The sequence below is a fragment of the Aquarana catesbeiana genome, linkage group LG05, assembly GCF_042186555.1.
Source record: "Aquarana catesbeiana isolate 2022-GZ linkage group LG05, ASM4218655v1, whole genome shotgun sequence".
NCBI classification, from domain to species: domain Eukaryota; kingdom Metazoa; phylum Chordata; class Amphibia; order Anura; family Ranidae; genus Aquarana; species Aquarana catesbeiana.
The window spans coordinates 96,741,851-96,755,897 of NC_133328.1; the positions used below are offsets into that span (position 1 = coordinate 96,741,851).

The 14,047-nt window shown below is 42.6% G+C and overlaps 1 protein-coding gene and 1 pseudogene across 1 annotated transcript in view; both read left to right on the forward strand.

Moving 5' to 3' along the window:
- Nucleotides 1–14,047, forward strand: part of RHEB (Ras homolog, mTORC1 binding) — a 37,658-nt gene that overhangs the window by 18,926 nt on the left and 4,685 nt on the right. Inside the window, exons 4-7 of the mRNA XM_073629990.1 lie at nt 10,556–10,638; nt 12,302–12,358; nt 12,435–12,482; nt 13,669–13,750. Coding sequence (XP_073486091.1) covers nt 10,556–10,638; nt 12,302–12,358; nt 12,435–12,482; nt 13,669–13,750 — 270 coding nt within the window. The remainder of the gene's footprint in view (nt 1–10,555; nt 10,639–12,301; nt 12,359–12,434; nt 12,483–13,668; nt 13,751–14,047) is intronic.
- On the forward strand, nt 3,220–3,335 carry LOC141146351 (5S ribosomal RNA; annotated as a pseudogene).

A 14,047-nucleotide genomic window follows, 5' to 3' on the forward strand; every position in this document is an offset into this window, starting at 1 on the left:
CCAGGTCTCCTCCACACTATCCCTCCCTCACAAGCCGATCCCGTTGGATCGGAGGCCCGTGCTTAAGCGGGAAAACTCTTCTTTCAAAAAAAGAGGGGGGGTGCTATACGACAGTGGGGGCAGGGCTTAGTGCTGCATTGGCGTCCTCCAGTGTGTAAAAAAAAAAAAAAAAAAAAAAAAAAAAAAAAAAAAAAAAAATTTTGTGCTGGCTGCAAAATTGTCGGAGACATGAGAGCAAAGAGGAGCATAAAAGAGGTTGGTAACATAGGCATTTCCTATTTTACACATTTTCTATTTGCATCAGGCTGAGCATTAATGGCAGCAGCAGTGGCTGGACTATTGCTTAAGCAGTGGTTGCGATTTCTTCTGGTAGTAACTCTGCTTTGTGCATCGGCCTAAGGTCAGAAGGAGGGGTTGAAACACCCCCCAAAAGAGCTAAAAGGGTCTCCCTCCAAGATCTGTAAAGCCTACTCTTCTCTACAAATAGCCACCCCCTCTCAGGGGAGGAAGCTGGTCAGAGTGAGTATCGGGACCATGAAATGTTTGCAACTGTTCGACACTGCAGCCCCTGTTTATTTTACTAAAAATCTTTTTTTCCTCAGCCATGATGGGTTTAAAAAAAAAAAAACTTTAGCAACTTTAATCGCATCCCAGTGTTAGTCAAAAGGCAACAGGTTCTCTTCCATTACCCAGGACCCTCAAACTGAGGAACTAGGGGCAGGAGAAGATTAAATTCCCTCAGGTGACTGGTGAGGCTGATTCCTCTTCTGAGCTGTCAAATGCAGGAGAATCAGCTGTTTCAGTCTTAAGATTGGTAGTGCAATTTCTTGCTGAATGGTCTGCTCCACATGTATGTAGCCTTAAAGCGGGGTTCCACTCAAATTTTTAACTTAATCTTACCCCCTTCAGTTAATTGCATAGATGTTCAAATGCCACATGAACTTTTTTTTATCGCTGTAATTACCTTTTATATTGTACTTTATTGTGGCACTTCCTGTCTCCCCTCCCATGGGAGTAGGCGTGTTTATTGCCTTTCCCCGGCGCCGCACTGTCCCCTGGGAGCTTAGTGTCAGGCTTCCCAAGATTCAGTGCGGGAACAATGATCATGCACGTGAACAAGCTGTGAATGAACAGCATTCACCACATCCAGGAAATCAATGCTTGTGGGCTTCACATGCCCACAAGCAAGATGGAAACAGCCAGCATCACATTTTTTAAGTTATTCTTCAGTACGAAAACAGACAGAGGCAGAAATATTACACCCAAACTGAGTATAATTTTGGGGTTAGCAAAGTGTCTCAATGACCTAAAAAAAAGTGTCGCTGGACTCCCACTTTAACTGGGTGTGAACTCCTAAAGTGTTCACACTTTATCCTATGGTGGAGGAAATTCACTAAGGAGGGTATATCAGCAATTAACGCTGCTATATCCTCTGTGAATAAGAGTTTGACTTGTCCAGCAGACAATGCTCAGGGATCCAACGGATAAAAAGTTAAAATTCCTATTAAAAAAAATAACACTTTTCTCTGATAGATGAGTGTCTCAGCCTGCGCTGACAGTAATTGCTTAATCATTGAGAGACAAGTTAAAACAGGTGTTCAAGGTTATCCTGCTCAGCAGGCCCAGGATCTGGCAGTTTTTTGTTTGCAATAGTTGCTATGAGAAATTCTATCCTTCAGGCCTTGTGCCCTTCACTAAGCACCATGCAGAAGCTCCTGGCTAGTCTTCCTTTTTTGCGGTGAAACAACTATTTGGGGATGTTTTGGATAATGCATCCAAAGAAATTCTAGTGGGGGGGAAACTACCCCTTTTGCCATTAAGAAAAGGAGTAAATGTATTTTCGTTTTAAAGCTCCTGCTGTGCCAGGGGCATTGGCCTCCAGGCAGTCACAATGGCTGCCGCCACCAGGTTCACAGGGCAATCCTCAGGGTCAACCCCAGGGAAAAAAGCAGTCTTGACAAGATACTGAAGCCTCCTTATGAGGTGCCCCCGCTCACTCAATAGGGGGAATTCTTTTGCAGCTCTCAAGGATCTGGCAGGAAGAGTGTCAAGACATGGGGGACTTCCTCAATAGCTCAAAGGTACAAACTAGTTCCAAGAGTTCCTGTCTCCTTGTTTTCAGATCAAAGGTTCCTAAGGATCCAGAGAAGTTTTTCTCTCAAGCATTGGACCAAAAAGTGATCATGGTGGCCCCCATGTAAGGGCAGAGGTTGGGGTTTGGTTAAATCCAAATAGAGATTCTGGATCTCAAAAAAAAATCTAAATTCAGTTCCTGAGTATAACCACAAAATCTTCATTTTTCAGTGCGTAGCTCTGCTTTCCGGGCTAGCTACTGCACCTTGAGTGTTTACAAAGGTTTTGGCCCCTCTTCTAGCCAGATTAAGGGCCCAAGGCAGGGGTGTCGCTAGGGGGTGGCTTTTGGGGCTATAGCCCCGCATCTGGGGCCAATAGCCCCGAGTCTCTGCAGGGGTCCCCAAGGGGAGGGGAGACTCTCTGGGGACCCTAATGTAAGAGGGGGGGCTCTCTGGGGGCACTGATGTAAGGGGGGGGGCCCTCTGGGTACCCTCACGAAAGGGGGAGGCTCTCTGAGGACCCTGATGTAAGGAGGAGGCTCTCTGGGGACATATACACACGCATATTACTGTATATACATGTGTATGCTTGCCCAAGCGTATTACTTTCTTTACTTTCTTTACTTTCTTTACTTTCTTTACTTTCTTTACTTTCTTTACTTTCTTTACTTTCTTTACTTTCTTTACTATGGGCTCTAGCCCCAGATCTTTTGTAGACCTAGCAACGTCCCTGGCCCAAGGTATAACTATTATGGTTTACCTGGACGATCTGTTCTTGATAGTCCAGTCGGTAGCCTGCTTAGACCAAAGTATGGTCAGCACATTCAACTACCTGGAATATCTAGGTCGGATTCTCAACCTAGGAGACATCTTTAAAACTATGAAGGTTAAAATACTTGGGTCTGATCATAGGTACACCCAGAAAAGGGTATTCTTGCCCCAGGCAAAGATCAGTGCCATAAAGGAACTGGTTTAGGTGGTCGAAGCAAGATAAATTCTTCTTCTATTCAACTTTGCATGAGGTTGTTGGGAAAGATGGTGGCCAGTCCTTATGCTCAGTTTCATTTGAGACTGCTGCAAAACTGTATCCTATCGGCTTGGAACAAAGGGGTTTAAGCTCTAGATTCCCAATGTATCTGACTCCAAAGCGTACGGCCACATCACCCTGAAAGCGCCCGACCTCGTCTGATCTTGGAGGCTAAGCAGGGTCGGGCCTGGTTAGTACCCGGATGGACCACCTGGAAATACCAGGTGCTGTAGGCTGGGTACGCCAGACTCAGTTTATGGTTAATATCCTAAAATCTGCACAGGGGAAAATCCTTCCTTCAGTTAACATGGAAGTGACCCAGAACAGAAATGGCCTAGCCCATTCTAGAATCTCGGAGCACTTGGTTCTGAGGGCCTGAACGTTCAGTTTACAGTATTGTCCTGCCAGGATTCAATCAGACTATGCCACAGCAATGGCCTATATTAATCACCAAGGGGGCACAAGAAGTTGTGCGGCCCAGAGAAAGGCGAATCATATCCTATCGGCAGTCTTCATTCTAGGAATAGAAAATTGGCAGGCAGACTACTTGAGTCGCCAGCAGTTGTTCCCGGGAGAATGGTTCCTTCGCCCCGATATCTTCCTGTCAAAGATGGGGATCCCAGACATAGATCTGTTTATGTCCAGGTTCAACAAAGAGCGACAACTTTGTCAAACAAAGGATCCGCTTGCATGCGGAACAGATGCCTTGCTGTTCCAGTGGAAATGGTTCTCACTGATTTATGCATTCCCTCCTATTCTGCCTGCGTCCACGACTTCTTCGCAGGAAGGGAAGTCAGTGATTCTTGTGGGGCCCAGGAAATCTTGGTATGCAGAGATCGTAAAGATGACAGTAGGGAACCCATGGACCCTACCATCACGGCCAGACCTTCTTTCGCAAGGTTCATCCTACTTTACAAACACTAATTTTAATGGTTTGGCAGTTGAAACCCACACCTGCTGTCAGGTTCAGTGGTTTCTATCTTGGTTAATGCAGCTGGCCTCCATAATTATATATTATGGAGTCTGGGAAGCATATATCTCCTGGTGTGAAACCAGGGGTTGCACCCCAGGAAATGGGTCAAAGGTAGGGCTTTCTGCAGATGGGGTGAGAAATAAAGCTGGCCTTAAGTGCTTTCTATGGACAGGTCTCGGCCTTATTGGTATTATTTCAACGACCAATTGTTTGCATTCTTTGGTTCGTAACTTTATTCAGGGGGTAACACGGCTTAAAGTGGAGTTCCACCCAAAAATTGAACTTTTTGGATCCCCCCCCCCCTCCGGTGTCACATTTGGCACCTTTCAGGGGGGAGGAGGGAGCAGATACCTGTCTAATACAGGTATTTACTCCCACTTCCTGGCATAGATCACGCGGCACTTGCGGTGATCTATGCCACTTCCAGCGCCTACCCAGTCCTCCCCTGCTGTAGTCTGGGAGACACACAAGTCCCAGAACACAGCAGGGACCTGAGAGGATGCGCAGCGCGACTCGCGCATGCACAGTAGGGAACCAGGAAGTGAAGCCGCACGGCCTCACTTCCTTATTCCCTTACTGAGGATGGCGGCGGCAGGAGTGGATCGGCTTCAGAATCGCAGGCTCCCTGGACAGGTAAGTGTCCATATATTGAAAGTCAGCAGCTGCAGTATTTGTAGCTGCTGGCTAATATATACATTTATATATAATTTTTTTTTTTTTTTTTTTTTTTTTTTTTTTTTTTTTTTTTTGACCTCCTTTTTAATCTCCCGGTTAGGTCACCCCCATCCCTTTGGTCTTTTTGACAATTTTTTTTTTTTTTTTTTTCTGGTAACCATACCAACCCAGAACCCTGTTCTATGAAAGTAAAATCACTACATTCTCTTAATGTGGTGAGAGCAGTCAGTCTATTTAAAGGCGACTGCTCAGATTCGGAAATGTTCGTATTGCCTGAAGGTCCTAAAAGAGGACAGGCAGCATGGAAATCTACTATTCTAAATGGATTTGACAAGTAATCGTTCTAGCTTATAGTTTTAAGCAGGTAGTTTCTACCCTCTCATCAAAATGCACTCCTCTAGGGCTGTTAGTGCTTTGTGGGCAGTGCAACACCAAGCCTACATGGCTCAAATCTGCAAGGCCGCAACTTGATCTTCAATCCATACATTTACCAGATTCTATCAGGTGGATGTAAAAAGACATGAGGATGTTGCCTTTTTAGGTGCAGTGTAATGCAGGCAGAAGTATAAGTCCTCTGATCTCATGGTGCCCTACTTTTGTTGTCTCCCTCCCCTCAGTTGACATTGCTCTGGGACATCCCACATGGTAATTACTATGGCTACTAGCGGCTTACCTGTAACTTCCTTTTCTTTTGCAGTACATCCCGGGACACAGAGGTCCTGCCCCTCTTTCTAGTATACACTTTTATTGCTTTGCTACAAAACTGAGATGCTCCCGGTATGGGAGGGAGTTGTATAGGGAGGCAACTTCCTGTTTAGGGTGTGCCAGTGTCCAGCACCTGAAGGTGGACTATAACCCACATAGTAATTACTATGGCTCTGTGTCCCGTGATATACTTCAAAAGAATTTTACAGGATATATAATTTGGAGGGAAGCTTCAGAATGGCAAAGATGTTTTTATTACAAATTATGCGAGCAGACTGCAGTTCCTCTTTTACTATTTCTGGACCAGCTCACGCCAATTAACGTCGGCACTTTTTTTTTTTATCTTTAAACGTCTTTATATTCATACAAAATACAACTCAATATACAATATTCTTACAGTAACATAATACTAATAGACAAGACACCACTCCTAGATGTACATAAGAACCTCGTATCCAAAGTGCTCTATTTCTTTGCCTTTTCTCCACTCCCCCTCCCCTCCCCTTTCCCTTCTTTCCCTTATAACATTATCTCTTCCCTTCCCTTACCCCTCCCCCTCCCCTCAATACCCCTTTTCTCCTCCCCCCTACCCACCCCATCCCGTTCACCTCATTCCAACACATATTAACTTTCCTATTCGTAAGGGCAATGTCTCTATATTTCACTATAGCGGGTATCCCACTTCCTCCAGCCAGGGTCTCCAAAGTATTTTAAATGCTTTTAGGTTCCTCCTTATATATACTGCCTTTTCCTTCCACATTGTTTCAATCACCATTTTAATCCATTCATCTTTCCGTGGGGGGGTACTTGCCTGCCATCTTTGAGCAATTAACTTTCTTGCCTGAAAGAGACATCTCTGAACTATTGTAGTTTTGCAGATTCCTATATCCATACTCTCTCCTACTCCTAAAATACATAATTTCGGGTCCATTTTAAGTTCTAAGGAGAGGACCTTATTGAGGGTTTCTACAATCTCTGACCAGTACCGGAATAATTTCGGACACTTCCATAGCATATGCAACAAGTCCCCCTCTTGACATCTAGGACATTTGGCATCCATTCTCCTCCCAAATTCGAATAAACTTTTAGGGGTGTAATACGTCCTATGGAGCAACATTAGATGCGACATCTTTTGGGCAGGGGAAACCGACACCCGATGTCCCCCCCACTAGTATCTCCCTCCACTGCCCGTCTGTAAACGCACCCAACTCTCTCTCCCATTTACCTCTACTTTTAAGTTTTCCCGGGGTCTCTATACTATTTTTACAGATATGTGGGTATAATTCAGCTATGGACCCACAGTGGCCCTCCTGGTCGCCCAGTTTCTGAAGCACGCAGGACTCATTCCAGGAGGGACCCTGGTCCCCAAACTGTGCCTTAAGGGCATGTTTAACTTGTATGTAGTTATATAATGAACTATCTGGTATATCGAATTCTTCTTTCAATACGGAAAAGGGTTTTAGCGAAGACTGATTATATAACTGAACTAGTTTCTTTATTCCCCTTTTTTCCCATATTTTAATTTTTCCTATTTCTTTTAGTTCTTGTAAGTTCTTATTATTCCACAGAGGAGTGCATTTGAGCCGACCATTCATTCCCAACAGTACTTTAACGGAACTCCAAACTTTTTTTTATTAATTTAACCGTAGGGGTTTTATGTATAAAGGAGTCCGCCTCCAATGTCTCTATCACGGTCCTGTGGGGGGCTCCCGTAATCGTCAAACTCTCATTGCTATTTTTCCCCAAGTGTTGCAGCTGAGCTGCCAGAAAATAACTACGTGGATGCGGTACTGCCATCCCCCCTTCCCGCGAGGGGAGTTGTAGGGTCTGCAATCTTATCCTGGGAGATCCCCCTTTCCATATAAGGTCTCTAAATATTGTTTCTATTTTGTCAAACCATTTCCTGCTTATCCATATTGGTGAGTTCTGCATTATATACAGTAATTGGGGGAGCCATAACATTTTAATTAAATTACACCTCCCCGCTGTTAACGGGAGGCCCTTCCATATTTCAATCTTGCTTTTAAATTTCTTTAACAATGGGGTTAAATTATTATCTAGGTAACTCTCTGGATCCTTGGTTATCTTAATACCTAGATATTTTGTTAACACTGTTATTTCTAACCTACTATTTGGAGGGGTATCTGCACTAGTGGGGTCTAATGGCAATAAAACTGATTTTCCCCAGTTTATAGACAATCCCGAGATTTTCCCGAACCCCGAGAATATATCCATTACTTGTCTCAGGGATCCCTCAGTGTCTCCCATGAATATGAGGACGTCGTCCGCATACAATGCGATCCACTCCTCACCATCCTCCCTCTGGAATCCCACTATTTTCCTGTCTTGCCTTACTGTTGTAGCTAATGGCTCCATGGCTAGGGCAAAAATCATGGGAGACAAAGGGCATCCCTGCCTTGATCCCCTCTCTAATTTGAACCTGGTCGAATAATCATTATTGACTTTTACTTTTGCAAATGGTTCATTGTACAATACTTTAACCCATTTGATAAACGAGGGACCGAAACCATATTCTTTTAATACTCTCCAAACATATTCCCATTCTAGACTGTCGAATGCTTTTACTACATCCAACGTCGGCACTTTGAACAGGGATATCGTTATGGCAGCAGCTAGCTACCATAACCCCGGTATCCTCCTTCAGTAATGGGAATAAAAGTGACACCAAAAAATGCCACTTTTATTCCTATTACAAGGAATGTAAACGTAATAGAAAAGCCTGGCAGGACCTCCTTTAAATATGAGATCGAAGGTCAAAAAGACATCAGATCTCATTCACACTAAGGTGCAATAATAAAAAAAAAACGCACCCCGTTCTGCCCAGCTTTGCGTGCAGAAGCGAACAGACATGTGAGCAGTGCGTGAAAACTGTTCAAACCACACATGTGAGGTATTGCCAAAATCGGTAGAGCGAGCGCATTAATTCTAGCCTTAGACCTCCTCCTGTAACAAAACATGCAACCTGTAGGTTTTTTTTTTTGTTTTGTTTGAAACCTCGCCTATGGAGATTTTTAAGGGTAAGTTTGTCGCCATTCCACAAGCAGATGCAATTTTGAAGCATGATATATTGGGTTTCAATTTACTCGGCATAACATTATCTTTCACAATATTAAAAACAAATTGGGCTAACTTTACTTTTTTTTTTTGGGGAAAAAAGTGCGCTTATAAGACCGCTGCACAAATACAGTATGACAAATTATTGCAACAACATTTTATTTTCTAGGGTGTTAGAGAATGCGGTCTGATTCTGGTGCGGACAAAGGGTCCTGCATAAGTTTGGGCCGAATATGATGTGAGTTCAGCCATATGGTTTGTATGGCTGAGTCCACATCGCATGTGATCTGCACAGCGGTGCGCTGTGTATCACATGCAATGTCTGGCATTGCACCGGTGTGCGCTGGCCCTCGGCTAAAGAAACACCAAAGCTGATGGGGGGGGGGGGGGGGGGGGGGGGGGGGAGAGGCTGCTCTAAGGTCCTCTGACATCGTAAAGACGGATGCAGGGACAGTCTTCGCACAGACCACCATTAATGAACAAAAAAGATTCCCCTAAAGGGGTTTTTAGCAGCAGTATAACCAGGTCCACGATGAAATGCGTATAAACATTCTTTTAGAAAAATTAAAATGTCATGTTACAATTAAAATGTATAGATACCAGCTATAGGATACATTACATATTACATGGTACAGTGATGCAAATACAATTATACACAGTATTCCATTGTTTAATGTTTTACTATGTAGAGAGCCTGACATGTTTCGACCTGTGCAATTATGGTCTTCAGAGGGATGATTTGCTCTAAAAAGATGCATTTGAAAATCTCAAATTTTTCATATTAAGTTATGCACCAAAACAATTATCCATGGTAGTGGTACATTTACCACTTGAGAATGGAATGGGTGATCTCGTAGCTGGCATATTTCTAAGAAAAAAAAAAACAGGTGAATGATCCGGGAGGCTTTGTGGTTCTGCCTGTTTCCCCCGAGGGAGAAGGGCTTACAAGGAGCCAAACTCTGGTCACCCTCAGAGGCAGAAGAAGCGACACCTGCATCAAAATTCCTATACCACAATAATATATTAGATAATTGATCTGCTATGATTGAATTCTGTACTTGGCTTAGACCGTACATAAGTATCTGCTAAACGCAGAAGCAACATAAATAGATTCGTATATCCCCTAATTCATATACAATCACTGCCTATATAACTATTCATCAATTCTCATTTTATTATTTTTGAAATGAGTCTATATAATAACGTTGACAGTGAGCATACACACCAATATTCATATATAATTTACTAGGCACATTTTAACCTAATTATATTACTTTTCCTTATCTAATATAAAATTGTTGCATGGGGATTTTGCCGCAGGTGTTGCTTCTTCTGCCTCTCAGGGTGTCCAGAGTTTGGCTCCTTGTAAGCCCTTCTGTTGCTGGGTCCTTCTCCCTTGGGGGAAACGGGCAGAACCACAGAGCCTTCCTGGATCACTCACTTTTTTTTTTTTTTTTGTTTCGGGGTGTGCAGCCTCCATATCTCTCCCATGTCTTTCCCATTTTTGCACCACTAAGGAGCATTCCTCCCACTGACCCTCTAATTGGTCTTGAAAGGGAATCCCCCTAGACCAAAACATTTTCAAGGATTCGAGAATGGCTGCCTTAGATCCTAGGACCAGACTGTACATGGTGTCTTAGCCGCTGCCAGAGTTTAACTCTAACCCCCACAGATCCCATGTAAATGAAACAAACGCTCATTGTTTAACTCCTCTGACCATGCTAGCTGTCATGCTGGGCTGAGTGGATTTAAGACCAGTTAGGTTGAGGCTAAAATTTTACTTAATGTTGAGCTTGCATGGGATACAGTACTCAATGTGTACATGTTTGCTATACACATAGGCCTATATGAAACTGCCTTGAGTGCAAGTTGTCCACTGCAGATATCTCCATGCAAACAAAGATTGTCAATGTCTGCCCTGTTCACAGAATTATTTTACCTGTGCTCACTACTATAAAATTTAGTTCCTATGGGAGCAGGAGGTTGTTGTTGTCGTGAGTCTGATGTGTGGATCTCATTCTTTTATAGGATGAATTTTCAATATTCCCTCAGACTTACTCCATAGATATTAATGGATATATACTTGTATATTCAGTCACCTCCATTAAAAGGTGAGTTTTGCATGTATTGGCTGTTGCTAAATATTTCAGTCTTGGTTAAAGAAAAAATGCTTTCTCAAATTTTTTAGTTTGAACTTTTCTCCTGTTTTTTTAGGTCATGTCTGTGTTCTTTATTTTGGTTGAGAAAACTGCCCTCCTGAACCTTCACCCCGCTGATGTATTTAAAGGTTTCAGTCATGTCTCACCTGTCCTTTTCCTCCAGACTGTACATATTAAAGCGGAGTTCTGCTTAAAAAAAAAAAAGGCAGCAGCTGCTGACTTTGAATAAAGGGACACTTACCTGTCCCAGGGTCCAGCGATGCAGTGGCACAAAGCCCTCCCCTCTGTGGCGCCGGCATTATAACTGGGCGCCCGGCATGTCCCAGATTGCTGAGAGGGAGGGGGGGAGAGGTAATCTCCCTTCCGGTGCGCTGGGAGGAAGTGGAAGCTGGGCCCCCCCCCCCCCCCCCAAAAAAAAAGACATACCAAATGTGGCAGGGGGTTACCTCCCTTAAAGCGGAAGTTCCATTTTTGGGTGGAGCTCCACTTTAAGTTCCTGAAGTCACTCTCGGTTTTATCCCTCAACTTTTTTTTTTTCCCTATCTTTGAACTTGTATCTCTTTCTGTAAGTGAGGTCTCCAGAACTGGACAGTATTCTAAATGAGATCTCACTAAAGATCTATACAGGGTAATCAGGACCTCCTTCCTTCTGTTGGTGAACCCTCTAGTGTTGCATCCTAGAATTCTATTTGCTTTTCACACTGCCTGGTCAATTTGCTCATTTTGCAATCATTTGAAATACCCCTACATATATTTCTTCTGTGGTGTCGACCAATACTGTGCCCCCATTATTTCCCTATGTGTATTTTACATTTTTACACCATATTTAAATTTTTTTTTTTCCCTGTGCAGTGAAAGGGATTATGTAAAACCTAGCAAAGCGTGCTTGTAACTGATATTTGTATAGTTAAACTTTGTACAAAATAACTGTACTGATGGAATAACCCCCCCCCCCCTCTCAAAATTAGTGCTGTAGGTGAAATGAAAAGTTGGTTGGGTGTTTACAAAAACACTTTTGCTCATAAATAACAGTAAAGGGGTAGAGAGGTTGCCTCACTCCACCCATCCTATCCATATGCTGCCACTCCACCCCTTCTGCTTTCACATGGTTCCTGATGGGGAGAACCTCCTCACTTTTTTTTTTTTTTTTTTTTTTTTTTTTTTTTGAGTAAAAATTGATTTTACTGTCCAATATGGTCATCTTTTAGCTTAATGACAACATCAGAAGTCCCTTGTGTTTTTCTATTGGAATTAGTGGGACGATCACAAGGGTAGTTCTATGACTTCTCACCAAAATTAGGTGCTGGAACCCGTTTTATAGAATAAAACCATGCAACTGACAACATTGGTTAAGACTTCATGATTCCCTTACATATGGGTAATGGGCACACTTTAAAAGAAACCTGCTTAAAAATAAAATGGAGGATGTCAATTGAATCCTTTTGATTCCCTCTCCTTTCAACTGCAGCTTTGTTATACTACATTCTTGGCTGGATAGTTTTTTTTTTTTTTTTTTTTGATCCAAGATAGAGCTGAGAGGAAAGGATGGTTGAGTTTGTGCTTTGCCAAAAAACTTTTTTGCAGTCTAATTGCTGTTTGCTTTTATTTTTTATAGTTTTGAAGTGATTAAAGTAATCCACGAGAAGTTGTTGGACATGGTTGGGAAAGTCCAGTAAGTGCAGTTTCTGGTTAACCTGCATTTGGCAAACCTCCTGTAGATTACTGATTGACCTGATTGTCTTTTGCAGGGTACCCATAATGTTGGTTGGAAATAAGAAAGATTTGCACATGGAAAGGTATGTTACAGCTTGTCTGCAAATTAACTTCAATCCTAGTGTAGTTCTTGGGGTAAAGCATATCGAAATATACCTTCTGTCCACCAGCCCATACTAGTGCAGCAGGCAAACTACTATGGAGTGTAATGCTTCCTTGCAATTTCTTGTAGTCAAATTGGTGTGGGATCATATATAAGCCCCCCCCCCCCCAAACACCATGATCTTTTCTGTGCTGAAATTGCCCCTTTCTTTAATTGAATTTTAGTTGGGTTCTGCTTTTACATGTGGAACTAGACTAGGAACTTCTGCACACCTTTTTAGCCTGCTTGGGAGCGTTCACTCCTACAGAGGTTGCCACCCATCAAGACATTTTGATATTTGCATAACTCAAAAGAAGGCAGAGCTAACTTCCATGTATACTTATTTAGAAATATGGCTGTCTGAACATTTGTAATTGCTTGATACATGTACTGTCTTTATTTACACTGAAAAGGAGCAAAATTCACTTTGATATTGTATCTCTCATTGTGGGATCAGACGCAGTGCAAATGATTTTGGTTATGTTCAACACGGCTTTTTGTATTGCTGACTAGCCAGTGCCTTTCCTTCTCTCCAGCAAGGGAGTGAAGAAGCACTTTCCATGCTCCTATACAATCTTGCTCCTAGCTTACACAAGGCTAAAGGCGTGTGCACCCCCCCCCCCCCTTAACTTGCAGGAGTGGCTAATTGCCAAGCACCACTCCTGTCATGTGGGTTGAAAGGCAATGTCACATGGTCTCTATGGAAGTAGTGTATCTTTTTCTTTGCGCTAGGTGGTAAAGGGGTTATAAGTGGTTGTAGGGGCCAAAGATGGTATAAACGTCAAAATTATTGCTTTGCCTTACAAGTCAAAGCTCTAAAACCTTTACCTTTTTTTTTTGAATACTTGGATTATGACTATAGATCTTTCGGAAGTGTAGAACAAAAATTCTTTGCCTTTAAAATTGATTGTCTACCAGAGCCATTTGAAACTTTATAAATTAACATGCCTCTTAGGCCTGAAGATTAGTTAAACCCCTTTTTTTTTTTTTTTTTTTTTTTTTTTCCTGAAAGCTGAGGCCTCAGCATAAAAACAATTTTAAAACTTAATGTTGCATATTGTACGTTCATCAAACATGTTTTCAGTAAAGTTTGTCTGTCAAACATAACTTCTGACTTGTTTTTGCAGGGTGATCAGTTATGAAGAAGGAAAAGCCTTAGCAGAATCATGGAATGCTGCTTTCTTGGAATCTTCTGCTAAAGAGAATCAGGTTAGTTTCAGTATAAGATTGGCTAAAATCTGACCTTTTTTAAAACTGAACTTGTACAAGTCCTTTTCCGCTGATAACTTGCACCTTCCCAAAAATGAAGAGCATAGGGGTACATGTCTTTAATCCTGTACTTGTGGGCTGAAATGCATGTTGTGTATATGGTGGACATGCCCTAAAGCTCACGGATTAGGGTTCTGAGTTTATACACGATTATATATACTGTTCTGCGCTAAAACCTACCTGCCAGAAAGTTGTCAATGGGAAGGTTTACCTTCCAACATGCAATGACCCAAAGCA